Source organism: Clinocottus analis, unplaced genomic scaffold (assembly GCF_023055335.1).
Source record: "Clinocottus analis isolate CAN_PGR_092001 unplaced genomic scaffold, fCliAna1.0.p SCAF_10, whole genome shotgun sequence".
Lineage (NCBI taxonomy): Eukaryota > Metazoa > Chordata > Actinopteri > Perciformes > Cottidae > Clinocottus > Clinocottus analis.
Genome location: NW_027175821.1, coordinates 9,286,875 through 9,310,481, shown reverse-complemented (window position 1 = coordinate 9,310,481; position 23,607 = coordinate 9,286,875). Strand labels below are relative to the sequence as shown.

The window sequence follows — 23,607 nt, the reverse complement described above, 5'->3', positions numbered from 1 at the left end:
TAATTCTGAGGCAATCTCGTTTTGCCACATGCAGTTTTAAACATTAAGCTCTGTGGCATCCACCACAGGAATGTTATGTGGGAAATGAGCGCCCCCTACTGAAATAGTAAGGTATTGTGGTAAAAAATTTGTGAAATATAATTGCCTAAAAATCTCTCTTCTTTCTTTTGTTTATCATTCTGACTCCTTTCTGAATCTTTTGTTTATTGCATTCCCTAACTACTGTAATGAGTCACTTTATATATAGGAATAGGTAAAGCAGATGAAATATATAGCAATACATATTAATTATTAATGCAACATGCAATATTTGTGATCAATAACACTCAGATAATTTGGTATATGTTGTATAATGTGAGTCTACTGTACACTTATGGTATCCACAATAGCTTTTTCTTTTCATCACACAGATCTTCCAAATTCAAGGTATGGGGATTTAGGAAGAGTGTGCTCGTTGTGTTACATAATTAATGATCCATATTACTTTACATCCTCACTGCCACAAACAAAGCTTGCTCATTATCTATTCACTGGATGATTTAAAACAGAGAAATGATTCTGCGTGTTCAGACTCTCAGCCCCGAGAGTCTGATTTCACAGTTGTGAATAAGACATGTGCCATCTCCACTGGTCATATTTGAAGTGAAAAGAAGATCCACTTACATGTATTAAATGGTCAGGTGATGAATTACCTGGACAGCAAAGCCACGATTAATGGGGATGTCATCAAGCTGCACATTTACAACATGCTTTCAATAGAGATGGTAGGTATCGTGTAGGAAGCAAAGAGGCCACAGTGTATGCATAAATGCAGTCAGCAGCAAAACTGTTACAAACAAATTTCATTATGGGTTATTTCCCAATATTGTTATGTTGCTGTGTATAGGACACAGAAGTATTATGTGCAAGAGATGATTGAGTTTTAACATGTTAATATTCAAGAACACAGCCTGTGTGCAGTATGAACATGGCCCAAACAGTGAAGGTAAAATGTGTTTATTTTCACATCACTGTAATCTAATCTGGTATTATTATATACTTTTCAACATACCTGTTTATAAAAAAAAAACAACTAAATAGTCCCTTTGGCTTTTTTATTTGACCAAAAAGAGTTCACTGAGCCAAAAAACATGTCATTATCACGGCGCCTTGCCAATGATGAGGATGCTCATGAGGAAGACCATGATGAAGAAGATCCACATGAAGAATCTGTCCATCACCTTAGCAATCTTCTTCCATTCTGCCCCTTTGGCGCATGTGGCCCTCTGCTCTCGGAAACAGTTGGCGATAAATTCAACATTGCGCACCAGCTTGGTGTCCACACCAGGGAAGCTGCTGCAGAACACACAGGGGCCAAAGGTAACAGTGGGACCAACAGGTGGAGCCTTTTTGTCTTCAGGGCAGCAGGGAGGCTTTTGGTGTTCAGGATAGCAGGGGACCTTCTGGTCTTCCTTGCAGCAGTCACCTGTAGCGATTTTCCCATTAGAGTCTTCATATTTCCCAAAGCTGGAGAATTCGCTCCTCTCTTCTCTGGTGATGTGGTGCTGGGCTTTGACTCTGGGATGGTGTTGTGGCTTGGGCGTCTGAGGTCTGGGGTATTTGTGACCCTGCCAGTCATGTTGGCCACTGTGGCTTCCTGGTTTTCCATTTGCATGAATATGGGTGTTTAGATTCTGGTGACGTATGTCTTCCTGGGGGAAGTGAGAAGACGAAGAAGAAGAGGAGGAGGCAGAGGCACAGTTCTCGCCCACCTCATAAACAAAACACATTTTGGACATGTAGTCAATGATGAGGACTTTTGCCCAGTGGGGGACTGGTTTGGCCTCTGCACCACAGAAGTGGATGTTCATGATGAAGATGGTGAGAGATGTGGAGGCTGTGACCATGGTCATAGTGGCAATATAGTACTTCCCTGTGTAACAGATAGAAATAAAAAAAACATACAGGAGCTAAGTTTCCTTTTAAAACTGATTTTGTGGTCTGTTTACTTAAATATAAAGCCGTTCTCACAGATCTTAGAGGCTGTATCATGGACTGCATATCTATACACAGTATGTAGGCTGTATGTAGCAATGCAAACCACTAAAATGATAATAACGATGCCATATGAATCTGCTTTAACGCAATCCTAACCACACAGGCTCTTACCTATAAGGGGCACACTCTCGGATGGAGGCATGCTCTCTGCCACCATCAGCTGGAACACAGTAAGCGCCAGAAGAACGGTCACTCCAAGGGAAACTTTCTCTCCAGAGTCTGCAGGCAGGTAGAAACCCAGCGGAGCCAAGAAAGAGATGAGGAAGCAGGGGAGGAGGAGGTTGAAGATGTAAAAGGAGGAGCGGCGCTGCAGGAGCACTGTATAGGTGATGTCCGGGTACGGGTCAGAGCAACAGCCGTACATGATGACGTTCTTGGTGGCCGGCATCCCGTGGCACTCCCACTCCACATTTTCCACAAAATCTGACAGCTCACCACTGTCCATGCCCATGATGATGTCAACCTGGAATTAAGGTCATGGATAAGTACACTGTAGAGGGGCACACAGCCAGTTCCATTCACTAAAGTTTTCCAATAAAAGGCAAATTCTGCAAATTCATCTACACACTTAGAAAGAGAAAAGAGGAAATGTGTGTCTCATCTAATGTTCAAGCTCGCCAGTTTCAGTTACCCCCCCATCTAAAACTGATCTGATAACTTTCGATGACACAGATCATCAGTATCCTTGTGGATGACAAGTGAGTATGTGTCCAGGTTTTTCTACAAACCTGGTTGCCGTTGTAGGTCCATGAACCAAAAGTCAGGTTACATTCCTGGCTGTCAAAGGGGAAGTAGGAGACGTCCACCACACAGGAGCTCTTGGTGATGGCAGGAGCATCCCATGTTATCTCTCCATTGTAGCGCAGTCTCACATTGGTGTCCATCGGCCCTGAGAAGTCATCGTCAGCTCTGGAGGAGGAGAAAAGTCGACACAAATTGACAGGCCATGTGTTATTTGGTTAAACGATGTGCACTGTGTTTTGTATTCTTTTAACACTGGGTTATCTGTGTATCAAACACACCTTTACATTATAATACAAGCCAATGCAAAAGTCCAGCAATAAAACCTCAATTTAAGAAATGTGTAATATTCAGACTGCAACCTCAACAATTAGAGTTGATTCCACATTGTGATCTCTGATACATTTACTGCAAGATTGTTTTGTACTGCACTCCATTAGCTATCTACCTATGGACATACAGTTTATGCATTACACATTTTACATGATGATTGCGACTTTAATATGGATTTACTACAATATTATATTTATATTATATATTCTATGATATAATATCAAAAAGATATGTATTAAGCTACAAAACACAACATCAAGTATATGTATAATGTTGAAAAAATGCTTGTGAACAAATATATTCCAGTATATAATAGTCTTATTTCTTCTGTTTTGTTGACATTTGTTACTCTGCAGTCATATCATTTCAGAAGATTATTACTGTCAAAGGTTCAAGATAATCTTAAAATGTTTGAGATTGTTAGTGACCCATCTTGAGGAATGTTAGTGTGATGATGTCACACTTTTAAATGACAATAGGATGAAAACTGCAAAATAGGAAGATCAGAAAATGAGTGTGTGTTTGTGTGACGTACGGGCGTACTTGTTATAGAGGACGAGGTCAGGCCTCCACACAAGGCTGCTGGGGATGTGGATCACCTCCAGTCCGTCATAGTCCTCTTTATCCCACTTCAGGTATGCATCATGCCACGTCTGCCTGATCCACAGGTAGGCGATCAGCACCTGGTTCCTCTCATCCTTTCTCACACACACAAACACAGAGTCCAGAATGAGAACAGACATACGTATTCATCCAAACACACATTGGATACAGCAACTTAAAGAGAGATTCTCTTGGTCTCCTCATTTCTCTGTTTCTCATTAGCGCTCTATGAACATCATGAGGTTTAGATTATCATCACAGCTGAAATCCAGACCTGTCTGTCAATATCAGGTGGATGAGCGCAGTCGCTGGCTGACGGGGGCGAGTATGGGTGGTTTTGGTATCGCTGCCAGAGCGAACCAATGAAAACATAAAGGCTTTGTGTAATAGAAAAACGCAAACACACAAACACATATTTGCTGTCTGGCCCTCACTCCCGTCTTCTCAAACATGACAAACTAACACCAGGCACGACAGAGAAGTAACATTCAGTTGGATGGCTGTTTTCTCTCTTCAAGAACACACATGCAAACACAGCAATGCACCGGACCAGAAACCTGAGCCTGCTGAGTAACAGTAGGCCCGGCCCGTACAATACAATAGGTTTGCATGTCCTTCCAACTAATGTCTTCATGATACAAATTAATCATTTTACAATAAAGTTGTTGTGGACACTCATGTTTTCTGGTTTTAAAGACACATTAATAAATATTATGCTGGCATATATTCATAAATAATGGTTAAATAAAAATAAGAACTATAAATGAAATGATCACTTTAGTAAGTTGATTTGAGGATCTTGCCGAGGAGCTACCCACCATATCTTTGATCTGCGAGAGGGTGATCTGTAAGGTGACGTTGAGCGCTCTGTCTGTGTCCTCAACAGGCCGAAGCGCACTGGAATAATTCTCCATCAAATCATTCAGAAGCTTGTGGGCATAGTGACCCTGAGCCGAGTGAGCCACTGGAGGGGAAAGATGTGGTCATCAGTCTTTCACGAGTTTGTGACAAAACAACCCCCGTGCTTTTTAATGTGGTATGTTTTATCTGTATAGAGACACTTATGATTGTTAATTATTGCTCTTTTCAAAATGCCATCCATGTTTAGGGAATAAATGATCATTATTAATAAATCAACATTATTTTAATAAAGTGTTGTACTTCAAATATCTCACTTTTTGGGCCATTTCAATCCCTTTTAGTGAATCCTTAAGAGAAACCCCCACCAGCTAAGTTAAAATGGGGTTTAGGCCTTTTTAATAAAATTACAAAACCACTTGTTATATTTGTTTAGTTAAAGAGTTCGAAAGCCACATGAAAGATTCAACGTCAACGTAACTGTTCTCAATTTGAAAGGCACGGCGGTTTGTGCATAATTACATCAATACATTTAACAATCGATTAACATTGTGTGCTCTTTAAACCTCTGTGTCAAAAGCAGCACAATCCCTCGAGCTAATTAACAACACAGAGATCATTTTTCTGCAAGCGGAAGCGTCTGACTCACCTTCTGGAAGAAGCATCGCCAGACAAATTATTGGAATCATGTTGAGCATTTCTCAACACCTCCAAGAAGAATAAAAAGGTATGCGACTCGTGATCTTCATCCCCTAACAGGCCTACATAGTGCCCATTCAACCCCAGTTGAACTCCGTTGCAGATAGCAATGCACCATTTCATCTGGCCGTCTTCACGGTCAGACGGCTCTCACTGCTTGGCGGGGGAGGCAGCATGTCTGTCTGCTTCCTGAGACACAGAATATCACATCGGCTATCACATAGCAGCAGCCGACGTAGAGAAACAGGATGCCCACGAATCATCGCCACCCCACACACTGGGCTATTCACCTGTCAATCAAATGACTGCAACTAGGTGAGCTGCTGGCCTGCTCCTTCAACAGACAGCTAAACCCAGGAAGGTATTATGGCGGGGGAAAGACTGGGGAAACAATCAATCAAGTGGTGCTTAATTCATATTATGGCTGGTTCTTTGGATGTGGACGAGTTGTCTTTTATGCATTTAAAGTTGCAAAATGTCTTTTTTTGTTGAAGCAAAGGTCAGTACATCAATAATGTGGGTGTTTTATGTGCAAACATCAAACTGTAGTTGTGGCTGGGACGTTCCAGTGAGGTATGCTGTGGTGAAATCAGTCCTAGGAAACCTTCAAAACTAACAATGCAACAGGTTTCGCATCAGGTGGGCTTTTTAAAATAGCACGGAGTGATAATCTGTGTGCCTTCAGATGAGCCAGGAAGAGTGATCTTTTTTGAGAGGAGGGCTCAAAGTGGTTGGAAATATGCCAGCATCCTGGAGAAGGATACAGAATAAGCTTTCGTGCTGTACAGTTAAATCCACTGTAAAATTGTCCCTGAGGTCCTTCGATGGATCTACACTGCATACTGCTGTTTAATAGCAGACATAAACACGTCAATAGAAGGCGTTCTCCTGTTTGCAGTGTTCATGTTATTGCCAGATAGTCTTGGAGCGGTTCACCATGGAACGACATGCCACCAGGCAAGCCATCTGTTATGTGCTCAGTCTCAGCACACCTGACTATAAGCTAGGTGTTCTGAACATTATAATAAGTGGCTGTATCACTTCCCTATTGACGCTCCAAATGAACAAAAACAAAACAGAAATACGGTCTAAAGTATTAATGTACAGAAACACAGTTATTCCCCAGTGCACAGTCATCATATAAATTGTCTCACTTGCTCCATTTTTCCTCACGACATAATTCCTTGTAGGATCAATTTCTGTTGGTCTTGTAAATGATGAGCGTCACCAGAGCTTTTATTACAAACAATGCACATCCAAACAAGCTTATTAACATGTGTTGGATATGAAACAAAGCATAAAAATTTTTTTTTTATGTTCATCAATATTGTGACTGGGGTTACACTTACAAGAAACTGACTGTAAAATATTAATTGAACATTTTATAGTTTATAGGTAGTTTCTTCTTGTTGTCGCTTGTAGGAGGAAAAGTATTCCACTTGAGAAAAGTCAGAGGACAGCGGGTTATTTAATTTACACAGACTTTAATATCTTTATTTACAGATTAATCATTTTGACATATTTATCTGTTGGCGTAGTTAAGATGATGCAATATTTTTTTCAAACTCATTTTGAATCATTTTTTCATCCAGACATTGTGACAGGTTGTATTACTTCCGAACATGTTTTTCTTTGTTTGTTTTCTTTCAGTTAAAAAACAAGAATTCAACTGTATTCCTGCAGGAGGTCAAAAGCAAATTAAAATTAAAAAAAATGTGGGACAAAGGGACAGGTAAGTAAGCCATGTCAAGAGCAGGTGTAGGGATTGGAGCTGGGGTTTTCCCCAAGGGCTTTGGGTTCGTCTAACAGTTGAAGTGGGGACACATGGCATGAAAAAGAGTATGGCTACCATGTGAAAACCTCTGTGACGCTTAAAGAGGTTGCTCCTGAACAAGTGACTAAGCATCTTTCTACACTGTGTCTTTATAACTATGTTTGCTACCCAGTACACTACATTTACTTTACCAAATTTATTTGAATATCCATATTTTACCTGAAAAACATTCTAGTGCCCTCAGAAACTCCCAGTGATGGCACAAGATAATGATTCAGAAGGGTCCCAAAATGTAAGTGTTTTTTATTGATTTAGAGTAACCTGAAAATATTGATTGAGATGAGTGATCAAGTGATGTTGGATACCGCGCAATAGAATTACAAAAAAATCGTTTTGTCTCAGACTGGGCTCAATCCTCGTTTCAAAACAATCGGTAAAACTGTAAAAATCATGATTAGGTCCAAAAGAGCCTCCTTGTAATGCTTGACTTGCTCCTACAAAGGTTTTCTCGAGTGAAAGTAAATGCACTGCATAGGCAAGGATAAGCCGCTGACGGACACTTCTTGGACACAGCCAGAAAAGCTGGGAGAATGTCGGGTGTGGGCGGGTCTCAAGTGACATTTGCTTCAAAGGGGGTGAAGATGATTGTAGCAATGAGTGGAATGTTGAATGAACTTAAAGAAACCAGTGATACGTGCTCACAGAGCGACTGATTGGAGTGTAGTACAGCAGAGGAGATGATCAGGGAGAGAGATGCCACACAGAGGAGATAAGAGGGTTTGGGGGCAACTGGAGAGAAGACACCTTGAAACAGCAGGAATTCAGAAGAGTGTGTGTGTGTGTGTGTGTGTGGGGGGGGGGGGGGAGGGGGGATCAAGAGGAAGATGAAGAGGGTGTCAAGATTCAGTTACTGAGAAGTAGCTCTGTCGCCGTCTCCACTTCCCAGGATTTCGACGACAATGCCACTATTACTGCATTCTGGGAAGAAAAACATTCAGTGTTATTCTTTAGCAGAGTTCAGTAGTGTAATGCACAGCAGGGCAGGATAATAGTTGAGAGATACTTACTTTTTCAAAGCCCATGGCACAGAGTTTGTTTATTTTGCGCGTGTACTCCAGACTTGAGACGGGAGCGCCTGCATAGACATGAGACCAGAGCCTCGCTGTCTGTTTGAACATCTCTGGGTTCTGCTTGTACTGAGTGATGAAAAAACAGGTGAAAAACAACAGGTTTGTTTGCAAGGGACTCAACAGCACACCACCGACAACTACTGACACATGGTGCTTTTTTTTGTACAGATCCCCTAGCACAATACCATCGAATTTATGTGTGGCTCCCCAAAAGATTGCCAGTAAAATATTATCTCCAAGCTTTTGAGGCTACTGAGACATTCAGAGCCAGAGAAACGAGTAGAGCTGCAGTCTGCCAGACGCATTTCTGCCACAAATCAACAGAACGCATTTAAATCATTCAGTGAAAAAAAATTGAATAACCAAATATTATTATTGTCAAGTGTGCATTGTGAACATGTAAATCACCTGACCAGTCTCAGGTTTCTACTCCAGATTGGACCTATGACAAGCTGCAAACCGTGTTTAAAAACACAAATATCTACAAAGAAAAAGAACATCTTATTCTTCTATAAATCGTATCAAAATGTATTTAATTTCTTCACGTGCACTTTACTGCGATGTAGGTTGCTTAACGATAGATGACAGTTTCGACATGACCCAAGGATGTAGGTGTAATAATGCATTTAATAAAAGTGGGATCATCTTTTAAATAAGGAAAGAAGGCGCAGGCAAACAGCTCACTGCCTACACAAAAATCTTTCTCTTCACTAACAAGGCACAGAATATTACTTAATATGTAACAATTAACTGGAGTGCAGTCCAAAAATAAGCATAATGCATCAACCCAAGTCATACACTGGTTAACCTGACAAAAATATCTGAAAAAACAAAATCTACTTGACAGTTAACATCAGAACAGTAATCAAAACCATTTCCTCAAAACCATTATTTGTTAGCATCTGATAATTTATCTTCTCCAGTGATATTTAGTCAAAATAAGAGAGTCTGGGGGTGTAAGTTGCAAAACACAATCGATTAACTGGCACCTCCATATTTCCCAGGGACATCACATTTATAATCATAGTTAAGATTGTGAAATACATAATAACATTTAGTACATCTATTGTAAACGTCAGTGTGCCATGTAGATGGTGAGATCTGCGCAACAGTCATGTGTCAAAGCGTCAGGATACAAAGAATGTAAAAGAGGTTCAAAACACCAGTCTCTATCTAATGCTGCGTTCACACCAAAAGTGTTGCGAATTATTCGCGCAAGTAGATTAAATGTAAAGCCAATGCACAGATGAAAATGGTTGCAAAAAAGCAAATTTTCCGCCGTTTGATGTTTCAACGTTTGAGGGGCTTTCATAACAAGTGTAAGAAAAAAGAAACATGGACTTTATTAATCCCCTTTGGGAAATTCTTCTCTGCATTTGACCAATCCCTGGTTAAGGAGCAGTGGGCTGCCTTGACAGACGCCCAGGGAGCAGCTACGGGTTAAATGTTTTCCTCAGGGACATTTTGACATGTCAACTATTGAGGGACAAGGGATCAAACTGGGTACTTTGTGGTCATGGGACGACCACTCATCCCTCTGAGCTAGAGTCGCCCCTAAAAAATAGAACGAGCGGTTATTTCAAAAGGTGGATAGTGGAAATGGTAACTGCTTTCACAGAGTAAAGCCACGGAAAAGCCGCGCCTCCTTTCCGCCGTACAGTAAAGAGTAAACTCAGGCAAAAAAAGCATTGCGAAACGCTTTTGGTGTGATAGCTGAATCAGGCTACAATTTATCAGTTAATCTGGAGACTGTTTTCACAAGTAATGTTTTGTCTTTAAATGAAAACTGTCATCCACGTCACAATATAATTAAAGTAATTACCATATTCATAAATGTTAAGTAACAGTAATGAGCAGTGTAGACGTTAAGTCAAAGAAGCAGGTCAAGGAACTCACTAACAGTGCCATACGGAGGTAGCAAACCATACAAGAAGTACCAACAGGATAACTCTCTAAATGCTAAGGTTATGAAACGTATTAAACCTTGAATAATGTCATAATAAGCCTTAACGCATGGTGTAATCAGTTCAGAAAAATGTATTTGCTAACTGTAATTTATGCCTTTACAAGCAAAAAACATTTGAGCTATAGCATAATAACCAGATTCCTAGAAGAAATCTAATGCCTGATGGGGTACAATATTATACACACGTTGCTCTGCTTGAAAATGTTAAAATACACATCCAAAACTAAAAACATAAATAACCATGCAGACTCACCTGATTGGCTACCACTGCGTCTTGTGGATCATCTGGTTCTGCAGCTGCCAATAAGGCTTGTAGCGACAGGAGGACTGTCCTCAGTGTCATAGCTGCTGCCCTGAAACAACATACAGGAGACTGTTCAGTGTACCACTAAAATAAGGTCAACTGTCCTCATTGACTTGAGTGTGAACCCAAACGTTTCTATTACTACATGTGAGTGGAACATTTGCAATACTCAAAATAATAATGGGCATATAGTTGACATGTCTGTTATTGAAGCAACCACTTATTGGGATTAATAATAACTAATGTTTTCTACATCATCAGGCTTACTCATCAACGGTGTTGTATTTAAGTACGTATTGGTTACAGTGTATCAGTGCATCATATATTGTAACAATGAATCATAATAACTATATTTGGATCAACGCATATTGGAGCTTGTTGCTTAGTTTAAAATTATTTGACAAACAGCAATAGCCTTCGCAGGGTAAACACTGTCTTCCACGATTAGAAGAGTACGTCATAATGGAGGTTTAATGGATGGAATGCTGGAGCACATTCACTCACCATTGATCTTTGAGAATGTCCAGACATATTGCACCTGTGACTGAGCTGATGTTGGGATGCCAAATCTTCGTGATAAACCGCACCTGAGAGACGAGGGAAAACATTTGCGCATTAGTACAGTTAAAGAAAAAATGTCTACGGCCAATGTCCTCAAAGAAAGAGTTTTTTAACTGTAACAATGACAGTAATAATTGCCTACCTTTGGTGGATTGAATGGATACGTCTCTGGAATTTTAATTTCTAGTTGATATCTACCTCCTGGAAGAAATCACAATCACAATCATTCAACAATCGTGTCCATTTATAACATAAAAAAGTGTAACTGTTAAAAGCAAATTGCTTTAGTTTTTATTATAAATGATCAAAGGACCTTTTTCAATAGTTAGTTGGTGAGGCCTTCTAAAAAAAATAAAGTTATTGTCAGTGATGCTCAATGCCACATAAGAAATGTGTGCGACCATGCATGCAGCTTACAGCGTGTTAAAATGAGCCCCTCACCTTCATATGGTGTGTCAGGTGGCCCTGCTATCTCCCCTTTAAGTTCTGTGAAGTTCTCATCCACCAGATCCACCTTAATCTGGTTTTTGCTCGTCTGAAAGAGTGAAAAAGCAAATAAGCATTGGAACTTCAGCAAACTGCAAAGTGCTAGCTTGCTGTCAAACTCAAACCTGCCCATGCAGCAGAAGTTGACACCCCCCGCAGCAAAGCCAAAGTTGACCTCAACTTGTTACACTCATCTTGCGGATCTACATATAACAGGCCCTCTCACGGGACGCATCTATCCAGAAGCAGGCTGACATGCGTGTAAGCAAACCTTTGGTCGGACAAGTGGATCAGTCCACCTCCGCTCACACAGCTAGCTTGGGTAACAGTAGTAAGCTAGCCAGCTACGTTAGCATCGTGAACTCTCGTTATTTTAATGCCTAAACAACCCGGGTGAACACCCGCCATGAACAGTAACGCCTTCAGCTTTGACCGCCCCGCGGTGGTACATGAACTACCGGCGTTAGTGTCCTTGTGTGAAGGCGGATAAACAGCCGTGTCGTAGACGGTTAGCTCCAGCTAGCTGCTCGGGCGATTAGAAAGCTGACAGCCAGCGACGCTTCAGTCGCACTCAGCCTCGTAGTTGAAGAAATAAACGAGGAAAGCTGTGACATTAACTTTCAAACGTAACAACCAACCTCTTCACTCTTGAGCACCTCCTTGAATTCCCGTTTTATCCTCTGAACTGCGATGTTGGCCATGGTTCCCCCGTGTTCCCGTCCGGTTGGGGCCTCGCCGCCGTCCGACCTGACTAATGCGAGCTAGCTCGTCTTGCACTTTTTTTGGGGGATACAACCTTCCAAATTAACAGCTGCAACGTTGTTCGCCGCGAGAGCCGGTTATCAATCTGGTGTTGCGATTTGTTAAAATAGCTGAACGTGCATCTATCATCTCAAATGTGTCACAACACAATGGTCGGTTGTACTGAAAACATTTTAATACCAAACTGCATGCAGTCTGGAGGAGAGAGGGTCATGTGATCAGTATTGCCATCCTGAACAGTTTCTCCCATTGGTTGATCTGTTGATGAGTAATTTATCATTATTATTGTTATTATTATTTTAACGTTGGATCTCTAAAACCATATGATGCTCATCGAGGTGGTTTGTATTGTGAAAAACAGGGTTAGTGTGCCATTTAGACAACCTTTTAATGCAAAATAGAAGTGATCTCAGAACAGGTAAACACATCAGACAATCAGATTACATGTCCGTGTAATTATTTAACGCGAGAGACAAAAATGCTCCAAAATGAAGTTAGGCAACACTGTTTCGATGAGCAGGTCTAAAGTATGACATGAAGACTCAGTTGCATTCCCTTACTGCAGCGAGCAGCTCTTGTTTTCATCCGATCATTACACATTTCATACAAATCAAGATATGCTTTTAAAGACGGACCTTAGGAATCATGTCAACGTCTGAAATACAACGTTATCTCAGAGGTTCACGGTCACAAACATTGACAGACACTTACTAACACACATGAGCACACACTGTACGATTTGATATTTTATCTTTTTTTTAACGAAAGCCTGATCCTCGTCTCACGTTGTTTCTCACTGTGACGCTAGGGGGCGACATTGTCCAGCGCAGCTTCACACATTTAGCGTTAAGCATCATGTCTAGTGTTAAAGTGGATACCGCTTGTAAATATATTATTTACCTTACTCACAAAGATGTGTGCAACCCACAATTATTTAGTTTTTAAAATATATTTAGTCACATTTTAGACTAATCTACACAATATAATCATCATAATAGAATCATGACACTGACATATTTCTCCACAATGGAGGTGATAGGTAATGTAAGCAATTAAGTTAAGCAGTTATCCTCCTTTATCACATAATTGTAACACATGTGAGGCGGCCAATCTTTGTCATTCGGTAAACCTGTTGATCTCATAGTCATTTAATTAACCAATTAGCTTTTCCAATGTTTACCCTCCATCTGTCAGAATCAGGAATCGTTTATTGCCAGGAATGTTTTTACAAATGAGGAATTTACCTTGGAGTAAAGTGCAACATTAGACCCATATACAACCTTATTACAATAATACATTATAAATTATGTAATAATACATTATTACAATAAAATGGATGAAGACACTTTTTTTTTACAGTAATTGTTGGTAAACGGATCACACATTTGTTACAGGCACAGATACATACATTATTGGACCAAACTCAATATATCATTGCTCCTCTCTGTCAATGAGCCACATACACGGTGTCTGCTAAACAGTCAATGTCTCCAGTTAGCGCTTACCAGGTGGACATGGGCATACAGAGACTCCTTCCCTTCTTCTCCACCTGTTCACCCCCCTCCCTCTGCCTCTTGTTTGGTTTCTCTTGGTGATGATGACAAAGATGACAAGTGCTGCCAACATTACGGCTGTTATTATGAGGCACCCTATGAAGACCACCATCGCTTTGTTCTTGAACATCCATGCACACACAGAGCAAGGTTTACGCAGCTCAATAACACTGCAGGTCTTTATGGTGTTATCCTCAGGGAAACCGCCATGAGTGATGATTTTTCTGTAGACAGCAATGGAGGCTTTGACTTTGGATTGATGGTGGGTTGAGGTGAAGAGGCCAAACTGGGGGGCATGTCGATCTTGCAGTTTCCACACGTAGAAGCCCTGCAGGTTGACTCCATCTAATTTGCGAGCTAGAGACAAATAGAATAAAGTAGAAAAGTAAAATAAGAATCACTCACCCACTCTACAATTCATCCTCCTCTTCAAGGAATATGAATAAACAAGATGTACTTTATTTTACGACTAATAAAGAAACCAAATATTTTGAATACATGATAAAATGGTTACACGCGTTAGTAAACGTGTGCACCATTATTGCACAGGTTGTTTTCTAACACAACGTGTGACCTCAACACCGTTGCTGTGCTCTTCCCTCCTCGCTTATTTTATGATCTTCATGGTTTCTCATTAAATCACGTGTTTTATAGTAGGAAGCAACATGATCATAAAACCTGCATTGCCTGTGGGTCTGCACTTCTGTCTCAACATCATGACTACCGAAAAATGATTACACAATACATTCTTGTTCAATGAGGGCTATTACTGATGGAGTTGTAGGATCTGAAATGCATGTCACCTTTTAAAGCCTCCTGCAGATAACTCTTGAGATAGTGTTGCCTGAGTTTGTCCTCCACAGGAGCCTGATCATCAACCCCACTGGCTGTGACAATGATAGGCAGAGCTCTTCCATATCTCTGGCTCACCCAGTTCAGGATCTTCCGCAGTCCCTCGGGTACAATAGCCTGCCCCTGGCTGGAGGAGGGCCAGGTGGGATCAGAAAGAATCAGACAGCCATGATCATGAGGTTGTTTCTGCTGAAAATGTCCCTGCGTGTTGAGATACGGCGAGACCAAACGGGTGGTAAAATGGTTGAGAGCGATAAAACTCAATGTCCCTCTGAGCTCCTCTCTCTCAGTCTCAGTAAAGCTAGGAAGAGGGGATCCAGGGACGCCCATTACTCGAGCGCTCTCCTCCAGGTATGCCTTCATTTCTTCTGGATAGTCCACCTCGCTATGCTTCTCCTCATATCTAGTCCCAAGCAACGGGTCTAAGAACCGACCAAGCTCAAACACAAGGAATCTCTGTGCTGCTGCCTTATGTGAGTCAAGGAATGGGTTTGCAGGTTTAACCCAGTCGGCATGTAATGCAAGTGACACCAGTGCTCTCTGATGATCGGAGTGTTCCCTCTCGTACAGTTTCCAGGCTTTGGCGTGAGCCAGAAGAAGGTTATGAGCTGCCTGATGCTTCTCTTTCCAACTGGAATAAACATCTATCAGTCTGTTTGGCTCATTGATGGTGATCCAGTATGGAACCCAGGACCCCAGCTGCTGGTAGCACAGTGCTGCATATTCCTGAAAGGCCTCCACTGTGCTGTGGTTGAGCCAACCATCAGAGGCTTGCAGTCTCCCAGGCAAACCTAGATTTAGAGCTTTGTGTGTGGGGTAGTAGAGAATAACGACAGCCTTCAGGTCCAGCTTCTTGAGCTCGTACAGAACACAGCGGTAGTACCTTTTGAATGTGAAACAAGATTACAAAATCAGCAGTTAATGTGTGTCGACAAAAAGAGAGACACAGTCATATATCATCTTTAAATGTATTGAATTGGGCTAAAAGTCTATGATGTGAATTTTGAATTCAAATGAATCAAATGCTGTTGAATTTGGGAAAACCGTCCATGCTTGTTTGTTTGTGAATTTCTACCTCAGAGCTTCAGTGTTCACATTAGAGAGGTCTCCCTGGGGTAAAATCAGAGACCAGTTTAGAGCAAAGCGGTAGTGAGACGCCCCAGTGGACGCGAACAGGCGAAGATGACTACGAATGGCCAAGTAGTCGGTGCACTGGGCTCGTTTGGTTTGCATCTTCACCCCTGGGACAGGACGCAGCGATCCGTCTCCTGTCAGGTTCCAGCTGTACAGATGGTGGTCTGTAAACTGTGGTGAGAAAGGGTAGAAGTGGACCTACAATAACAAAAAATGATATCAGGGTAAATACAGACATTAATTTAACATGTCTTTGCCAAATTTTTTTCTCAGTTTCTTTGTCTTCTAACCTGTAAAGTGGAGTCAGCAATGCCCCAGTGAAATTCACATGGGAAACGACCTTTCATCTCTCTGGAGGTTTCGTCACTGGGGAAACCATTGTGAGCTACAACACGCCTGTAGTACTGAGCAGTAGTCTTGGGGGTCCTGGTCCGGTTTGGTTGGCTAAAATCAATGTAGAATAGGCCTCGCCTAACAGTGAAGCCATAGTTCCACTCAAATCCATCCACCAGTGACCAGGCAGAATAGCCAAACACTTGCACCCCATCCAACTTAATGGCTGTGAAAGAAAAAACAGCATTAAAAAGGGAAAAATTACAATGTCTATTTGTTTTTGTTCTTTCCACTTCTTCTCTTACCTTGCAGGACCTGGTTGATAAACCTCTTCATCAGGTAAATGGCCAATGTGTCCTCCTTTCCCACACTGGCTTCAGAAAACCAGCTTCCCTCGGTCACAAGCACTTTTGGGTCCCCATATTCCAGCTTTATCCAGCCTAGTACGCGCCTCAGGTTTGGGGTGACAGTCTGCCCATACTGGACCAAGCCACGGCCCAGACGGAGGTTGTTTGGCCCGAAGGACAAAGCAAAAAAGTCTGCTGTTGTCTGCACCCAGAGCTTCTCCTCAGGGGAGAATGTGGGCAAGAGTGCCCCGTGCTTCATTTTTAAAGAGACTGGGTAGTCCCCATCACCAAAGATTGGGTTTGCAAACCAGCCAAGGGCCGCTTCTATTGACTGCTGGCAAAGCTCAACATTAGCAGCTGTGGCTTGGCCTCTTTGAGGCTCAACCCAGTGGGACCCCAAAACAATGGATACTTTACCCTTCTGAGCTGCACGGAAGTGGGTGTTGTAGGTGTGCCATGCTTTGGCGTGTGCCTGAAAATCACAGCCAACACGGTATTATGATGCATTGTGCACCAGTTTACGAACACAATTACAATATTAAAAAATACATTTTGAATGGAAGACATTTTATATGCAATATTAGGATAAATACTTTTGTAAATAATAGAATACAGGATGGCTAAATTACATATAGCCCACAGCTAGCACTATCAGCTGAATTTGTTATTTCAATGACCAAACCTATACTTCTGGATCCAGATTTGTGTTAAATGACGTAATAGATTGTATTAATTTAATATAAATACTGTAAATGCAGTAGTAGATAAGATAATCACTTGTCTGCCTTGATTTGGGCTTATTTACTCTCAACACAACATTTTATTCAAAGTAGTTTGTAGTTACTTGATAAATTGTGTAACAGATAAATAAGCAAAAAACAAATGGCACCAAAGACATAACTTTCCTGGTGGAAGTTATGGTGGAATCGTGAAAACAATCTTTTAAGCACCTGAGGATCACTTAGACTATCTGCGTGGTGTTAGCTGTCCACATACTATGTGCTAGAATACAAAAGCGTGAGTGATTATTAATGAGGCATATCTCCATTACTTCCTGTCACACACTGTTATGCTCCAGCACAGAAGTGCTGATGTGGTGGACCTTGACCGTAATGTTTCATTCAGTGTTCTGTTTACTGATCACAAACCTGTCAAAATGACATATGATGAACTGGTCATATCAAAGTTAAAATAAAAAGATTCATGGCTATTAAGGCTTTAAAGGCCATGAATCAAAGTATGTTGTCTTAATTAATTTAATTATATTGCAATTCTGGTGCAGTCTGTGCTTGTATCCCTTTCTGTTGTCTTGTGGGTGCAAACTTTCATTGACCATCATAAACTGATATAACTGCAGGAGAGGTTCAAAGTTTACAGACAGTCAACATGATTAGAGAAATACTTCATGTGCTGCCGTCTACAGCCAAGGCAGATAAAGCACACTAGAGTACTCTTTTAATCGAGACTCATTTTACGTACCCTGATCAGGTTGTGTGCTGCAATGAGAAAGCCAGCGGGACCCCCCGTTTCTCCAGGAGCGTGCACACCGGTCCCATAGCCCTGCACAGCCACCAGGTATGGATTATGCATTGTGAGCCAGTACCGAACACGGCCCCCAAACGTGTTGAAACAAAAGGCAGCGTACTCCTCAAACAGTCCCACTAGTGTGTCATTTTTCCAGCCTCCATAGCGCTCCTGCAGGACTTGTGGCAGGTCCCAGTGGTATAGGGTGACAATGGGCTCAATTCTCTTTTCAATAAGCCTCTCTATGAGACGGCTGTAATGCTCCACAGCAGCTGTAATGGGCCGACCTTTTGCATTCCCATCAGGAAAGAGTCTGGACCAAGAGAGAGAGAAATAGTATGATTTTACACCTAGATACACCAATGCCTCCACATCTTCGTCCCATCGTGTGTAGCTGTCACTAGCCACATTGGCTGTCTCGGTTTCCAATTCATCACTGACATTGGAGTGGGTGAAATGGTCCCATATGGATGGGCCTTTCCCCTCCTGATCCCAGGATCCTTCTGTCTGGAAGGCAGATGTCCCTGAACCCCAGAGGAACCCTGATGGGAAGGTATCATGAAGAAAAGACTGGTCTGTGATGATGGGGTCCGGCTTGGGCTGCTGCCAGATCTTTCTGCCGTCTCCAAGAGAGCAGGCTGCCTTTTTCCATCCACACGCCAACAACAGGAGGGAGAGTAAGAGGCACTGTAGAGTGGGAGAAGGGAGGTTCAGCATACTGAAGAAGTCTACCTTGTTTCAGAAATCCACTTGAAGGTAGGAGCTGGTGTCAGTCAGAGCACTCGCTCTGTTAAATATCACAAATCTTCTTGAGAAAAGTAAAAGACCCATTGTGGTGGAGGAAGAAAGAGAGTGATCACACCCAGGAGCGCCTCTGAAGCTTCAAGGTGCTGTACTAGCAATCTGACAACCTGGTCAGACTTCCCTATCTCTTCCTTGGTGTACTAGTGCTCCCACTCAGCCCCTCCCTACTACATAATGTCCACACAAAGGTTGACTCATATCCTCACACCATACTTTGAGAAGCTTCCGGTGAATTTTTTTTACCACTTATTTCAGAAACACTTCTTCAATTGTATCCTCAAATAAAAAAAAGAAAAAAACTATTTCAAAGAAAGGGTCAACATTTAAAGAGGATATCCCTGAGGCTGCAGATCTAAACATGCTGTCGATTGCTGTAAAAAGGTTCTTGTGTCAATAATTAGCTTGCACTCTGATCTTAGCTCCCTAACTAAGAAGTAGTTCACATTGCTGTATGTGTTTCCAGCAAATACATATACATTTGTTGTCCTCTTAAATTAAGGTTTTCAGTGGTCCATTTTACTCACATTTGAGTGAAATGGATGACATTTTTCCAATATGAATTATGTTCAACGCATACAAAGAACACTGCAACCTCGTTTAGCCTGAAACTGTAGAAAGAAAAAGAAAAACAGGCTGTTTTCCTTTTGTTGTCTTATGGCCAGAAGCTGCTTCGAAGATTTGATCAGAACCCATACCAGGTGAGAACAGTGACACCAGCTCATATCACCTTATTCAATTTAGCTCCTCTTACTATATGAGTAACAGTCAGTGACCAAAGCAAACAGCAGTGCTGCTCGACTAAAAACATTGTTGGGAAGTGTATGTTTGTGTGACTGTCCATCTGTCTGTACACACATTTCCCCTAATAAAGCCCCCCAATCACAATAAAACAAAAAAATCCCCTTCTTTGTCCTTCCACATTACAGGCAGTGTCTAGAGTAAACATGGCAGTTGCCCAGGATACCCTTTGCTTCAAGGCATTAGTGGGATAAGTTAATTGAGTTGAAATGGTCATCTACCATCCAGACTGACCTCTGTGTGGTCGCTATGATACTGAAAAGAAATATGCCTGATAACACAGAGGTGCTTTTTAAATGTGACATTCATCCAACACCCTTACACAGTAGGACATGTAACATACATACACTTGACATAGTAAAGACAATTGTTAATAGTTTGGTAGGTTTGTGGCAAAGACCCTCAACATTAGCTTTCATCCAAAACCAAGGCAGAGGCAAAATAGCTTTTAAACACAGTCCAGTAAACACCAGCATGTAAAGAACCAGATGTCATTTAATTCAGAATAGTTGTTCCCTATACTCTTTACAGTAAATAAGTGAAAAGAGGATGTACGAGGGAAAGCGGTGGTTGGTCTGACAGTTGCTTTCATTTCCATATCCTCATCGTGAGGTTATTTAATGTGACATCAGCAGGTTGTGTCAGAAAAAAAACTAAAGCAACAGAAGAAGACAACTGCTGATTATTGGTTTCAAGTCGGACTGCTTTTGATTGTTGGCGAACCTTTTTGAATTTTTGTCACCACGAACAAAAGAAGGTCATCTGTCCAACGTAAGTACACTCTTTTTTTCTGTCTATGTACTATGTAAAATCATTACTGAATCTAAGCCCTATCATTTGGTCAATTCAATATTTAAAATCTGACTCTGTAAGCCCCTGACTGATCAAAGGTAATATATTGTCAAACGTAAATCAATGTTATGACCACGCACAGTGCACTGTAGATCAAATAAGGAAGACAACAAAAATCAAACGACATCCTACCCTCAGAAAGATTACCATTTGGAATTGTTGACACGGTTGAGAGGTTTACACAGACTATTTTTTCATTATTATTTGTGTCTGTTATTTTTTCCATCTCATTTAAATCTGAGGGTAGGCTAAATAACACGCACACCTCTGTGTGTCATGGCATACAGTTTGACAGCACCACAAACTACATCCTTCAAAATGACCATGAAGTTCAATCACACTTCTCTAACAAAGTTTCAACAAAAAACAAGATATAGCTTTCCTAAGATATATTGCGACACTATTGTATTAGACTGCAATCGCTTATGCCAGGTGTACCAAATGAACTGGCAACTGAGTGTATGTATGATCTGCTTATTTTCTTACTTCTACCCAGACTAACAATGAGGCCTGTGATCGCAGTCCTCTTGGCGGCAGCCATGTTAATGGGACTCCAGGCGATTGGTTTATCTTCTGACAGCATCGTAGACCGCTCATCCAGAAACCTCGCCTCTGTCCCAAGAGACCTGCCAAAGACGACTGAGCTTTTAGACCTTTCATGCAACCACATACAGCAACTTCACCAAGGAGACTTCAAAAACACCACACTCCTGAGGTTCCTCAACGTTTCGTGGAATAGTTTGAAGGACATTGATGCAGAGACGTTCCTCGACACGCCACTCCTGGAGGTTCTCGACCTTTCCCACAACAGACTCAGGGACTTGTCGGGTCAGCGGTACCTGCTCCACACAGAGAACCTTCTGGTGCTGAATTTAGTCTGCAACAACTTTCTCAAAATGACACTTGGCCCTGAGTTCAGAACCCTGGTAAAACTGCAGAGATTAGCTCTTGGAGCAAAAAACATCAATAACAGCGATTTTATTAATATTGATGACGTGAAACTGCATACACTTACCCTTTCCCTTGAGAATCAACAGGGTTATACAGCAGGTAGTCTGCAGGATGTCCATGCTCAAAAGCTTCAGATCGCCTTCACTAGCTATCAAATAATAAACCATGATATGGTCTCTGATGCACTGTCACTCTTTGCTGTAGTGGAGCTGATGGATTTGACTGGTGGCTACAAAGACCTGAGTAAGCAGTTGAGCGAGAAAGTAGAAATCCTTACATCTCATCTTTATCTCACCAACATATCAATTGACTGGAAAGACTTGACTGACTTTGTCAGTGTGATCCTGCATACATCAGTCACTCATCTGACGGCCTCTGACTCGACCTTGCGGAATCTGCCTCGAAACGACACTGGAGAGACCCTGACATCTAAGATGAAGTCCTTCACAGCTAGAAGGGCGGTTGTAAAGTCTTTCATATTTTCACAAGAAGCCGTTTACAACTTTTTTATCAACATACCGGTGGAGAGTTTAGCAATCGTTGAGACTTCAATCATACACATGACATGCCCAAAGTTGCAAAGTCCTATCCTCCAGCTGGACTTCTCCAATTGCGCCCTATCTGACTCCATCTTCTCCGGAGTGGAAGGTGAAGAAAGTCTTGAATGTGAGAATCTGGATAATGTGAGGGAATTGATTCTGGTTGGCAATAATTTCAAGAGCCTTCAGACCCTGAGCAAACGGGTGCAATTCATGAAGTCACTGCAACATCTGGACCTCAGCATCAACTCCCTGGTTTATGATGGTCTTGGAGAATGTGCCTGGCCACCAAACATCACCAATATGACACTGGCTTCCAACGGTCTGACAGCTTCTGTTTTTAAATGCCTCCCAAAAGGAATAGAGACACTGGACCTCCAGAACAACCAGGTTTCTGTGATACCATTGTCCATCTTAAAACTGGAAAACCTTTCATCTCTGAATCTAAACGCTAACAGGCTGCGGGACCTTCCAGTATGTAACGGCTTCCCCATTTTAAATAAGCTTCTGCTCAAGTCCAATTCCCTCAATGCCCCATCTGTGAACAAGCTGGAAAGCTGCCCCAAACTGAAAACCCTGGATGTTAGTAGCAACCCCTTCACCTGCACCTGCGCTCTGAGGACTTTCATAAGACTTGGCATTGAGTCTGAAAAGAAAAGAAGTCACACAGATATTGAATTGTTGAGCTGGCCTTTGGAGTATAACTGCAGTTACCCAGAGGCTGTTAGAGACTTGCCCTTGAAAGACATCTATATCCCAGAGGTCTCCTGTAATATCGGCCTGCTAGCTACCACCATCCTGTGCCCAGCGGTGGTAGTGATGATTGCAGTTGTAACCCTGTGCCATCGTTTGGATGTCCCCTGGTATATGGGCATGATCTGGCAGTGGACCAGAGCCAAACATCGCGCCAGAATGAATCAAATTCGACCTGAAGATATGTTGGGTGTTGAGTTTCATGCTTTTGTGTCCTATAGCCAGCATGACGCGGACTGGGTGCAGAACTCCCTTCTCCCAAACCTTGAAGGCAGCGCAGGAGGGCTCCGAATCTGTCACCATGAGGAAAACTTTGTACCGGGAAAGACAATAATTGAAAACATCATTGCCTGTGTGGAGAAGAGCCGACGCTCCGTGTTTGTGCTCTCTGCTCACTTTGTCAAGAGCGAGTGGTGCCATTATGAGCTGTACTTTGCCAGCCACCAACGCCGCGCTTGGGGCATGGACAGCGTTATACTGGTACTGCTCGAGCCTCTGCCTCAATACCTGATCCCATCCAAGTACTACCAGCTAAAGTCCATGATGGGCCGGCACACATACTGGGAGTGGCCTCAGGATAGGGCCAAGCACAGGCTGTTTTGGGCTAATCTCAGGGCTGCACTACAGGCAGACCTGACAAATGTACCAGTAGCAGAACTAGAGTGAGTTTGGAAAGCAGGCTGACAAAGGAAAAGGAAGTGTGAAGAGGATCTGTGAACTCATCTAAAGTCAAATAGGGAACACAGTAGGAGTAAAAACTTGGGTACTCTGGAGCAAAAAAGAAGTGTGAACATTTTCCAGTATTCTTTCTGAAACGCATTATACACAATATCTAAATTTTCATCTTGTAATATAAGCTGAAGATAAACTGAGTTCTTGTAAAATATAAACCATTTAGAGGACATTTAATGGA

At 41.9% G+C, this 23,607-nt stretch overlaps 4 protein-coding genes across 4 annotated transcripts; 1 reads left to right on the top strand and 3 right to left on the bottom strand.

The window, feature by feature from the left end:
• Window positions 1-988: 988 nt before the first annotated feature.
• On the bottom strand, window positions 989-5,358 carry LOC137791541 (neuronal acetylcholine receptor subunit alpha-9-II). Its single transcript, XM_068586564.1, has 6 exons — window positions 5,222-5,358; window positions 4,533-4,678; window positions 3,655-3,809; window positions 2,766-2,946; window positions 2,149-2,500; window positions 989-1,912 (listed from the first exon to the last, which is right to left on the bottom strand). Exons 1-6 carry the CDS (start codon window positions 5,268-5,270, stop codon window positions 1,140-1,142), a joined length of 1,656 nt encoding a protein of 551 aa, XP_068442665.1. The 5' UTR covers window positions 5,271-5,358; the 3' UTR covers window positions 989-1,139.
• Window positions 5,359-7,902: 2,544 nt separating this feature from the next.
• Window positions 7,903-12,457, bottom strand: ube2ka (ubiquitin-conjugating enzyme E2Ka (UBC1 homolog, yeast)). Its single transcript, XM_068586580.1, has 7 exons — window positions 12,131-12,457; window positions 11,448-11,541; window positions 11,149-11,207; window positions 10,950-11,032; window positions 10,395-10,494; window positions 8,113-8,241; window positions 7,903-8,023 (listed from the first exon to the last, which is right to left on the bottom strand). The coding sequence occupies exons 1-7, from the start codon at window positions 12,191-12,193 to the stop codon at window positions 7,949-7,951; spliced, it is 603 nt and encodes a 200-aa protein (XP_068442681.1). The 5' UTR covers window positions 12,194-12,457; the 3' UTR covers window positions 7,903-7,948.
• A 1,177-nt stretch (window positions 12,458-13,634) lies between these two features.
• Window positions 13,635-18,714, bottom strand: klb (klotho beta). The gene is made up of 6 exons (XM_068594371.1): window positions 17,953-18,714; window positions 16,432-16,945; window positions 16,084-16,352; window positions 15,735-15,991; window positions 14,611-15,542; window positions 13,635-14,164 (listed from the first exon to the last, which is right to left on the bottom strand). Exons 1-6 carry the CDS (start codon window positions 18,712-18,714, stop codon window positions 13,749-13,751), a joined length of 3,150 nt encoding a protein of 1,049 aa, XP_068450472.1. The 3' UTR covers window positions 13,635-13,748.
• Window positions 18,715-20,954: 2,240 nt separating this feature from the next.
• Window positions 20,955-23,583, top strand: tlr1 (toll-like receptor 1). The gene has a single exon (XM_068594383.1). The coding sequence runs from the start codon at window positions 20,955-20,957 to the stop codon at window positions 23,358-23,360; it is 2,406 nt and encodes an 801-aa protein (XP_068450484.1). The 3' UTR covers window positions 23,361-23,583.
• The last annotated feature ends 24 nt before the right edge of the window (window positions 23,584-23,607 follow it).